Here is a 12,059-nt window from a genome sequence, read left to right on the forward strand (position 1 = left end):
AGTGTTGTTGAAATAACAAATTTAAGAATTATATTTTTATTTATTTGAACACAATATTTTTAATTAATTTGAGGATTATAAAGTGTATATGATTTGATTCTAACTCTTTTTATAATTTGAAAATACTGCTTCTCTGTTTGAATTTTATTATATATAAAGTAATTTTTTTTTAATACTTTGATTTTGATTATTTAAATCCATATTTGCGTATCTTACTATCTACATATTTATAATTAATGGCTCTTTTATTTAAATGGAGTAAATATGTTTTAATTTATAATCCTACCTTATTTTCTATAACCATATACTAGTTACATATCTGAATCACATAAATGGTGAACGTGCAGTTTTTGTTTTATGTTTTTTTTCCTTATTATTATTATTATTATTATTATTATTATTATTATTATCTATATTTTTAATAGAATCTATAGGTCAAGTTCTTGATATTATTATTGTGTTCTTGATATTAGAATGCTAATGATTATGCTGGGATAGTAGAATTTGTTAAATAATCAGAGAATGGAGATGAAAGGATGGAGATTCAAAATAAATCAGCAAACCAATCAAACAATAATGAAGATGAAAAGATTGATGAGATTCAGAGAGAACTAACAAATCAATAAAAAAATAATAATGAAGATGAAAAGATTGATGAGATTCAGAGAGAACTAACAAATCAATTAGAGAATAATAAGGATAAAATAAAGGTTGAGACTTTGGTTATTACTATTGGAATTGAGGCAAACTGTGACGAAATGGAAGATGGTGATGATGATGAACATCACAATGATATGACATGGTCAGAGTTTTTTGCAATACAATTGATAGAAGTTAACAAGACTGGTTCATCCCAAACGATGATGTCTCTCTAATTCCAAATAAATTTCACAATGACACGTTAAAGAGGTTTAAAAAAATTTTGTGATCAACTATATCTAATTTTTGTTTTTCTTTTTTATTTATTTTTAGTTTTTTAACTATATTCGGGAGTTCAATTTTGTATAGACTTTTGTTTTGATCCGATAGATTTATGTATTAATTTTTTAGTGAATTAAGAACTACATATTAATGTAGTTAATTTGTTTAACTTTTTTTTGATAAACTGAGGGTGCATTTTCTGCAACTTAATATGTAGTTAATTTGTTTAACTTTGTTTTTGATAAACTGAGGGTGCATTTTCTGCAACTTAATATTTATTTGGAAGATGTAGTATATGCATCATGCCTGTTAATTAATAGGGTTTATTTTTGGGCTACTCCCAAAAAAAATTTTCAAGAATGACTTTAGATATTTGGACTTTGGAGAATTGATTATTTGAATGAAACTAGTGTAAAATTCGGATTACGCCCGGACCAAACACTATTCCATTATAAAATTTATTGATATCTATTTATTGGTATTAATAATTACTATTTTTAATTTAAAAAGATCTTTATATATAAAAATTTATTATACAGTGTATAAAATTATTTTATTCTATATTCTTAGAGAACAAAATAATTTTATTATTCTTTTAGTTCATATTAAAAATATTTATGTAAATATAAAAATTATTATGTTTGTGTTTAAATATGTTCCTGTTGTACCATTCAAAAAAAAATAAAATTTTAATAAAATTAGTTTATATTCTAATCACACAAACAATAAATACTAACTAAATGATATCCATTTATATTATTAGTCTTTAGTGTATAACTTGTGCTACTCGTAAATCATATATTTAATTTATTTTATTATATTTATGTATAATTTTTTTATAAAAAGTATAATTACATTAATTAAAATACAAAACACATAAAAAATACTATTCGTATAATAAACACTTTTGACACCTTTATAAAAATATAAAAATAATTAATTAATCACAAATTTAATAACAAAATCTTTGTATAATTGTTAAGAAAATACAAATGTTAAAATAGTATTTATTATAAAAGATATAAATATAGCAAGAATAACAAAACTTAATTACTGAATATTTTATTTTTAGATATCTATTACTAATAAATTCATAAATATATCATATCTTTCATTATAATATTTTTTACCACCAAAATTTTGAATAAAATAAAAAATATTTACTTTATTATTTTTCATGATAATAAATAACATAGTAAATTTTATTTATTTGTTTAATTATTCAGTAGAGGATTTTTATATAATACCTAAAGATAGAAAGACAAAAACACTACCTATAAAAATAGTAGTAATATAAATCACGGTCATCAGTTCACATACTCAAATCTTAAAATTTAAAAAATTAAAACCAAAAAATAATTAGATATGAGATCAAATATCATTTTGTCATTATATAAGAAGGATTTTAATTATTAACAACAAAAAAATATTAATTATAAAAAATAGTGAAGCAGTGAAAAACAAATAATTTTGATGCGATCCAATATTCACATGTTTTTCGAATCTCTGCCTATTTAATAGTTGATAATTTTTATTAATATTTAAATTTTACTTATTATATATATAATTTGTTACAAATTTTTTTGTATTCATGAGTTACAATGATTTCTTAAGTATTTTGTGAGTTAAATGATACTTAATTATTTATTTCTTATTATTTCTTTTAAAATAAAATCTTAAAATTCTATCTTTTAAAACCAATTTATACATCAGACAAACTTTTATAATTTGTACCATCTTATATAAAATATTTATATTAAAAAATTATTTGATTAAGTGTTATTTAGATTAAAAAATATTTTAAAAATGTCTGTTAAAATCCATTTCATTGATTTTTTAGATGAATTAGACATTATTATATGCATTAATATGTTACTTTAACTATTGTAACTTAGATCCAATGTGAATAATCTTTATTATTTAGGCATATTCTTATACATAAGTTAAATATGATCTCAATGTTGTCACTTACACACAAAATTTTAATACAAAATATTTTTAAAATCTGAAATTATAAATTATATTTTTGTAATATTTAAACCATAAAAATAATATCTATTTTTTAAATATATCATTTTATTGTAAAAAATAAATTTAAAAGGTAATACAAAAAATATATATAAATTATATCCTATTAATAAATTTCACTTCAATGTGATTTTAGAGTTAATACTCAAAATGACCCTTGAAATTTGACCTCCAACTCAATTTAGCCCTTGAATTACTAATTGACTCAAATTGTACCATGAAATTTTAAGATGTGGCTTAAATTGGCCCTTCCGTCTATTTCCGTCACCGGAAAGCTGACGTGGCACATGTAATTGACACCTGGCAGCCTCAACGGTTGTCTGACGTGGCGAAATTCTTGTATGCATCAATTTAGCCCCCAATAATTTGAAAAACAAAACCCTTGCAGAAGTCTTCTTATTAGACTTCACCTCTTCCTTTATAAACCTTGTACAATTCAACTTCACCCCCTCCACTATGCGTTAGATCCCTCATACCTTTCCTGTCACCACCACCATCTTCTTGACCATAACCACCATTTTCTTCTTCACACACATTTCTCCTCTTTCATATCTATCCTTATCCTTATTCCTACCCCTATCGTTCTCTCTATCCCTTCCCCTTCTCCTAGAATCCCCTTTTCATCATCATAATCATCATTATCTCTATCTCTATCTCTATTCCTATCTCTATGCCTTTCATCTCTATCATATTTATCATACCTGTCTCTTCTATCTCTGTCTCTTCCTCTGTGCCCATCTTCACCGTGTATTTTTCTGTCTCTATCACCACCATATTTCTCTTTGGCTTCAGCTTCAATCTCCTTCTGCTGTACATTGTCACCGTTTCCAGTGTGCGACTCCATTTCGGTGCAAACCTTCGAAACAAGAGACACGTACTCGAGCTTCTTCAACGAATCTTGTGGGTTCTCCACTACCATGGGTCTGATGAAGAACCGAAGCGCGAATGACGAATTGAGAATTAGTGTGGATTCGTGGTGTTATGTGAGTGTGAATTACTGGCTTGTGTGTGGTAGTCAGTGTGTGAGTGTGTCGGCTGTTGTGACCGGGTTGTGTGAGTGCGAGGCGAGAGAGTTGAGAGACTGAGGTGAGATTGTGAAGAGTCTGAGGCTTAGCTACTGGAGCTACCTGAGGCTTGGTTGCTGCTCCCAAACTCACCAAAAACGATTATGATTTGAGAGAAATGGGGTTGCTAGGATTTTTTTTTAATTATTGGGGGTTAAATTGATACATACAAGAATTTTGCCACGTCAGACAACTGTTGAGGCTACCAGGTGTCAACTACATGTGCCACGTCAATTTTCCGGTGACGGAAATAGACGAAAGGGCCAACTTGAGTCGCGTCTTAAAATATCAGGGTACAATTTGAATAAATTAGTAATTCGAGGGCTAAATTGAGTTGAAGGTCAAATTTCAGGGATCATTTTGAGTATTAACTCGTGATTTTAACTAACATTATTAACACAAATTATATGACAATAAATTTTTTTAATCATATATATGAATTATTGCATAAGGTCATTGACCTCTCTCTAAAGCAATTAGAGAGTGAAATATTAAATAAATATAAATACCGACTCAAAAGGAAAAAATTATTTTTAAATAATTAATTGTCTATTCAATTTGTACTTAAAAGTTGAAATAAAAAACATCTTCTTGAAAAAATAGACACTATGATAAAACTATTTCTTTGATAACTTGCACGACATGATACAACTCTACAAATTTACGTATATTTCTTTTAAGATAAAACACTCTTTAATTAAATATAATTAACATAGATACCATTTACACAAAATGCTTACTGATGTACTTTTCTGACAGTTAGCATCAAATGTAGATTTATTATTTTGATTAGCTACCTTTAGCGAAGATGCCAAATAATCATAGTTCAAATTATTATCTATTCGGTAACTGAGTTGAGAAGTAAAGTATAAAAAATAACAAATGGATAACGGTTAAAAGCAAGAGACAAATACAAATGCTCGTATCTAAGGATACGGTTTCTTATTATATATCTTAACACAAATATGTTTTTAAATTATTTCCATGCTTTTTTTTATAAGTTCAATTTACCAAAACTGAAAGGAAGTTAATAAGATCAGTTCCACAAAATACATCCAACGACAAATTCATACAAAAAGATAACCTAAACTAAGAACAAAAAAAAATAGACAGTTACATCAATTGTTCTAGAAAAACTATCCATAAACAGATAATCAATCGAGTACCGCAATAAGACCCTGCAAACAAACAATCACAGATTTGCAGCCTCAAAATCATCTTCTAACCACTACAGACACCCACCGACCCCCTGCCAGCATACATACTTGATGCCCATTTTTTTTCAAATTTGAATCTCTTCCAAGTTCTTTTGTAATTATGAACCTCCTTAAGGATCTCTTTCATTTTTATATCTTGATTTCTAAAAGATACTATTATTTTCTATGCCTTTTACTAATTAAAGCCACCATATAATATGTTGTGCCTTTTAATATTTGGTGTATATCATGGAGGATGGAAAGAAAAATAATAGCTTAAAAAAAAACTACCTTTTCAATTAATTTAGTTAATTAAATTAATACTATAAAAGTAAAAAATAAATGTAATACTAACCTCTTTTGAAGCAAAAATGGACATCCTCCAAAATCTAAGCTTTTTTACCAAACAGTTACATCAAAACGTAGCTAGCAAACAAATGAATAAAAACATTAAAGTTAATTTTAATTCACATTATTTCATGTGTATGTTAAAATCATAAAATAGTAATTAAGTACTAATAAAAGCATTTTTATTGAAGAGTGTAGATAAAAAAAATGATGTGACTTGAGAATAATAAATTATTCTTCTTTTAACAAAAATGAAACATAGAGATACTAAATAGAAAAATATTCTTAGATTCAATCAATTAGTAAAACAAAATTCTTTCATTTCTTTTTTTAAATTTTTAATTTTGTTATAACTTAAAAGCTTTAATTCTGAAATTACTTTGTTAGGGAAGAGTCTTGTTCTTTTCATATATCAATTCTTCTAGCACAATTATATATTTTAAAGAAAAAAATGTTAAAATTGATAAATGGGACTTAAATTGTTAAAAATGCTCATTCAGTGTTTTGATAGTGGGACATGGATTGTTGAAATTTCTCATTCAGTATTTTTTTATTGATGCTATGGAGCTACAGAGAATTCTATGCATTTTATATATTTCAATTAATACTTTTTTTTAGTAAAGGAACAAAATCAAGTTGTACTTGCTGCTATACCATCAAACGAACATATTAATTAGAGATGGCATCCTAAAAGTTCTTTTATCTTTTAATTGAAAATCTTAAAAGTTCTTTCCCTCCATCAATAAGTAGGACACAACTATAACCCGTTCACCACAAGTATTAGGAGGCTAAGGTAACATAACCATATGATGCTAGATCTCAAATGAAAAAAAGTCTTAGATACTACTGGCTAATATAGCAAGCAGTATCGATACCTACCAATTTGATTGGAGACATTGCAAGCTCCCTGCCTCTTCAATGAGGCTACTTTTGCTCTCTAAAATCTCAATGAGATCCTTAAGAACACTAAACTCTAGTGACATGGAATTTGCATCATGGAATCTGCAAATAAAATTCGTAATATAAATATCTCTGTAGTATCAAACACCAAAATGCAAATATAAAATAGTAAAGTAAACTACAAATTGATCTTCCAAGGAACATAAAATCAGTGACTTGATCTTCCAAGAAACATAAAATCAGTGATCAAACAGCCAATTTATAAGTTTCTTATGCCATTTCAAGTAGTAAACTACAAATTGATCTTCCATCTAGATATAATTAGTATCAAACAGAAGATACAAATTCTGATCCCATGAAAAAAGGCTACAACATACACTAACTAACCCAACAGCAAAGAAAATTATGGTGGCAAATATTCAGTAGAAGGCATTTTTGTTTAAAGGAAAACACATGTTCTATATGGGTTAGTGCAAAAAAATTCTCTTTCACTAACCCAACAGCAAAGAAAATTATGGTGGCAAATATTCAGTAGAAGGCATTTTTGTTTAAAGGAAAACACATGTTCTATATGGGTTTGTGCAAAAAAAATTCTCTTTCATAAATCTATTTTATCTTTCAGTTTTTTAATTTATGAGCAAAAAATTGTTCACGCTAAAATAGAACATGATAAATACTTGATCACACTAAAATAAAACAGTAGAAACATCACATAATATTTTTCAGTATCTCTTACAAAATTGAGATGCTGTGAGAAGCTTAATGACAAAGGGAGCACAATTTAAAAAACTGGTGGCAGACTAACTCATGATGTGAGAAGCATCACATAAGTTGTACCTTTCACACCATCAACTATTTTTACAAGTCTTCTAATTATTATAGCTAATCTTTCTTCTAATTATTATAGCTACAAAAACAAAACGTGTCCTAAATTACTAATTAAAAAGATTTTACAATTGTCTTCAAATTGCATTATCCAACAATAATTAGAAGAAAGACTTGTTAAAGGTACAACATATTGCAGCTTAATGCATTGCAATATATTTGGGGTGACTATCAAGTGCTTCAAGTTGATGAACACTGAGTGTAGCTGCACGAAACTCATCAAAATCCATCCTTCTATATTGCAATGCATTAAGCTGTAACCCAAATTCATTTTAATCAGCGAGCACTATTAGTGCAAATGCTATTTATATAATGTATGGAAGTATTGGTACAGTTAAATCATAGAACTTACTGATCCAAAAAAGTCAATAATGTGCGACTCCATAGCATTTGTTGCGTTTTTCATCGAGGCCTGACCATGTCAAATTTGTGAGATGGCAAACACAATCATCTTAACCAAGTATATAAAAAGAATTTGAAACAAAACGAACCGCTTTGATGTTTTCTAGGCTAATGGTTCCATTTTTGTTTGGCTCCAAAAGTGTAAACTCCTCCTTTAAATAAAGCAGTTCGTCTACAGTTAATGTCTTAGAGACTTAGACAGTGCCTGTGTTGGTGCCCATCAAAATAATATTCTGCTTAGTTATTGAGAAGCTTAATGTATAGTGGGATCATTTAAAAGCAGAAAGAACAATAAATAACAAAGAAAAGCAGTACCTAAAAATGCAATGCTTCAGCCACCTTTAATATTGGCAGCCGGTGTCCTGTCTGGTGCATCTGGCAGCTGTTTTTCATTACATTCAAGTTCAGAGTCAGTCATGAGCAGCATGAAAGAAAAAGGATACCGCTTCGCTGTTGCACAATATCTTTAAATGTGCTTTCTCCTTTTTTTCAATTTTGAAAGCTCAGCCTCATCCTTAGCCAGAGCTGATTTAGCTTTTTCAATTTATTCCCTCCAAAGCTTGACACCATCTCTGAAGAAGGGCAAAGTGTGCAAGGTTAGGGCTAGGACTTTCTACAGGTCGACAATACACATTCTCTATCTTCTCTGTCAGTTACTGCTTCCATCAACAGTGAATTCCTCCTACTTTTTCACTGGTGATATGTTAAAAGAAATCAAGTAATGATCTGATTTTTAAAATATGCATTTAAACGTTACACAACTAACCTCAAATGGATAACTCTGCAGAATGCCGATTGATAGGTAAATGGACACAGTTCTACGGATCCAACAGCGGCGGTGGCATCCATCACTGCCGTCGCCTCATTTCTCTTCTTTTCTCTATCGATCTGGCATCCTTCTCTGTGACCGTCCCTGTCGTCGCCACCCTCTTCTCCTTCTTCCATCGCTCTTTGTTTCTTCACCGTTGTTGTTTTCTTCTTCTCTTCACTGCGACATCGAAAGAAGAAGTCTTTCCCTCATACGGTGCCAACTAACTCCCCCTTTCAAAACTTGCAGTGCGCTCTCTCATATCTTCTCTTCTTGTTAACAATAAAAATGCAGCTGCAAGTCCTGGAATAAAACCATTTCCAATTTGAATTTGAATCAAAATCCGGTCCAATTACTTGTTTATTTGAGAACTGCCAGGTGCCCAACTTTAAGAGCAAATACTCTATTTCAGTCTTGAATTTTTGTCGAGTCTTTGATTTATTCTTGAATTTCCAACTGCAATAAATAAGACATACTGTTTTTGACTATACACATGCATATTTGTGTCATTATAATAATTTTAAGCATCAACTGTATTCTTAAAACAAACAAATAAAAAACAAAAATAATGAACACCAAAAAAGGAAACATCATTAATTAGATGGCATCCTAAACAAAATGATGTAACTATAGCAGCATTTCTCACACAATTCATATATAAACTCCATATGTCCACAGCATGGAATGATTTAAAATTGAGGCTGATAATTCAATCATTTCCATTTAGAGATAGAAAAGAATAGCATATTTCCAACTAAACTTCTCTAGTACTGATTATATCAAAGGTTCACAATTTAATTTAGTATTGAAAGAAAGATCTTTAGTTGTAGTTGAGAAAGAAAGAATATGAAGTTTATCTCCTAAAGCAGCAAAATAAAAAATATTATGGTCACTTCCAAAATCTTCAATGGTAGTAGCGAATGCCACGTCCCTTTCATATATGCCTCCTAATTCTTTTCTGAAAACTTAAAAAAATATCAATATTTAATCAGAGAATAAATTTATAAAATATCAATAAATTTGATAATTTGGAGTTTGGACACTAATTAATACTTCATTTATTCATTTTTTATCACTTTGCATTAAGAATCTTAGAATCACTAATGAAGAGATACAATTAGAATAATTTTCGATACTTTTATAAATTAAAAGCATAATGATACTTCAGCAATAAATTAAAAGCATAATTCTTTCTCATGACCTGTGAAGAGTACAATTAGACTATCAATTTGCAGACCAAGCACATACATAGAGAAAAAGACCAATATCCCATGAAAAACGAAGCCATTCCAATTTCATTATACATGCATATTAAGAAGAAGCTACCAGAAATACCTCTTCCATGGTAGTGGCAATATTAAGTCTCTGTGCAATTCACTGAGAACAATTTCAGCAGCTTGATCAGCATCATTTGGATTTTCATAGCCACCGCCTTATGTGTTCTGGTATGAACAAAAATTCTTTAACATGATGGGCCAGAGTGTTCATTTTGGAATCCTGAAAGAGACATACTTACATGTTGGTCGCATGCACAGATTAATGCACACAAAAATACTTAGGAATTTGGCAATCATAGGCTAAAAGAACTCTTTCAAGCTTGTTTTCATGTAAATGGAAACAACCAATGTTAGTTTCTGATAATTTGGAAGGGAACCAATCACAGTATTAAACAACTAATATCAGAAATTGTTTAGGTGAAATTAGTAGTCTTTTGTAAGGATTTTGAGGTGAAAATCTATCTAAAAACATGCAGTTACTGTCTGTTTAACATGCATATAGAATGTCCATCACTTAATAATATTTCCTTTTTTTTAATTAGTTAATTATTTAATTATTTGAATGTATTCAATCCACAATTGAAAATTTGCAGCTAGAATACAGAATAAATAACACCAGATCACAGAGTGGCAATTATTATACTTAAAATCCAACAATAGATTACCATAATTCAATTATATTTTCAAATTTTAAAGGTAAAGAGCAATACCTGGGGGAATATATCTTGCAAGCAAGCTCCTATACACCGAATTGAAACCCATTATCAACGAAAATTATCTATAAAGTTTATTTTTTAAAAAAAAAAAGTGGGTTAAACATAATGAAGAGGAGAATCATTTTAATAACGATAATAGAATCATGTGATCATGAAATTACAGATAGAGATACACAAAATACACAAAAAATAAGTGGTCAAAACCCCAATGATTGCAAGATTACAGTACACAATTTATTCAAATCATCAATGTGCAAAATTCACTCATAAATCCTAAAAAAATCTCTTCCTCGCAAAAAACGACCATGCAGATAAAAAATGCAGAATAAAAAGAGCATATTTTTCCCATAAATTGAGAAGTTCTTTTATCTTTTAATTGAAAATCTTAAAAGTTATTTCCCTCCATCAATAAGTAGGACACAACTATAACCTGTTAACCACAATTATTAGGAAGCTAAGGTAACATAACCATATGATGCTAGATCTACAGTTTATAATTTAACCAACCCATAAAGCAAGCAAACAACATAAAAAAATGCAACGGTCTCGGCAACAAAAACAACAATTAAATTAAAACGAAAAGATAAAATGAAGCAAATCAGCTTAAACAAATCAAAATAAAATTTTAGGTGAATTTCAAAACAGTGCATTATATCCCATCAGCATAAGAAATAAGAAAAAGATATAGATGTACTTCTCTAATGACTTGCCTCTGCTTTGATCTGACCTAAACCCAAAAACAAATGTTTTGAAATAAAAACAGAAGAAGATCAGAAAAAAACACATCAATTTTTTATTTTGAAATTTTAAAAAAATAGCTTACCTTTGCCTCACAGCCGATAACTTCTTTAACGGCTCCTCCAGCTCGTGCTCTTTCCTCCCTCGGCGACAGTGATGCGGCTCGTGGCTCCATATGACAAGGTGAGAGTTCTCTCTCTCTTTCTGACGCATCTCTCTTCTGCGAACTTTCTCTCTCTCGCGCCGTTGGTTTGGCGGCGACGGCGGTTGCAAGGACAACTAGCGCCAGCGCGTCCTTCCTCTCTTCTCTTCTCTGGCTTCCGTTCTCTCTTCTTTCTTCTGCTGTGTGCGTGTGTTTGTTGTGCATGTATTGCGTTTTGGAAGGGAAAGGGGGTTGGTGAGCGGCGGTGAGTGACGGTGAGTGCGAGTAGGAGTTAAGGTAAAATTAGAATTTCTAATTTAAAAATTTAGGGTTAAAATTGGAATTTGATAATTTTAATAAAATTAGAGTATATTGTGTTAATTTAAAATTTATTTTAATCTCTTAAAATTAATATCAATTTGTTATTTCACTTTTAATCAAATATTTTAATTTAAAATGTAAGATAATATAATTAATTTTTTTATTTATAAAATTTAAAATATTAAATTCTAAATTCTTAATTATTTAAACTAAATCATATAAAATTTTTATTCTTTTATTTAAGCTTTATAAGTTATATATAGAAAAATATCCGATAATTATAGAATTAAGTAGAATTTTTATTTTAATTATC

General features: G+C 29.1%; 1 protein-coding gene and 1 pseudogene across 22 annotated transcripts in view; both read right to left on the reverse strand.

Annotated features, from left to right (window-relative positions):
• The window catches only part of LOC107457654 (probable LRR receptor-like serine/threonine-protein kinase At3g47570), a 79,036-nt pseudogene that overhangs the window by 28,484 nt on the left and 38,493 nt on the right, over positions 1-12,059 (reverse strand).
• Positions 1-12,059, reverse strand: part of LOC127740657 (uncharacterized) — a 31,225-nt gene that overhangs the window by 4,325 nt on the left and 14,841 nt on the right. Inside the window, exons 1-9 of one of the 22 annotated variants that reach the window (XR_008001385.1) lie at positions 11,369-11,925; positions 10,540-10,607; positions 9,888-10,049; positions 8,511-9,008; positions 8,060-8,316; positions 7,834-7,949; positions 7,695-7,754; positions 6,437-6,559; positions 5,055-5,635 (exon numbers count right to left, since the gene is read on the reverse strand). Coding sequence is in view for 1 of the 22 variants with exons in the window: in XM_052251958.1 (XP_052107918.1) it covers positions 10,540-10,568; positions 11,369-11,650 (311 nt within the window). In the remaining 21 variants the exon portion in view is untranslated. The other 21 variants (XR_008001390.1, XR_008001387.1, XR_008001386.1 and 18 more) reach the window with 21 other exon arrangements.

Source organism: Arachis duranensis, chromosome 7 (assembly GCF_000817695.3).
Source record: "Arachis duranensis cultivar V14167 chromosome 7, aradu.V14167.gnm2.J7QH, whole genome shotgun sequence".
NCBI classification, from domain to species: Eukaryota; Viridiplantae; Streptophyta; class Magnoliopsida; order Fabales; family Fabaceae; genus Arachis; species Arachis duranensis.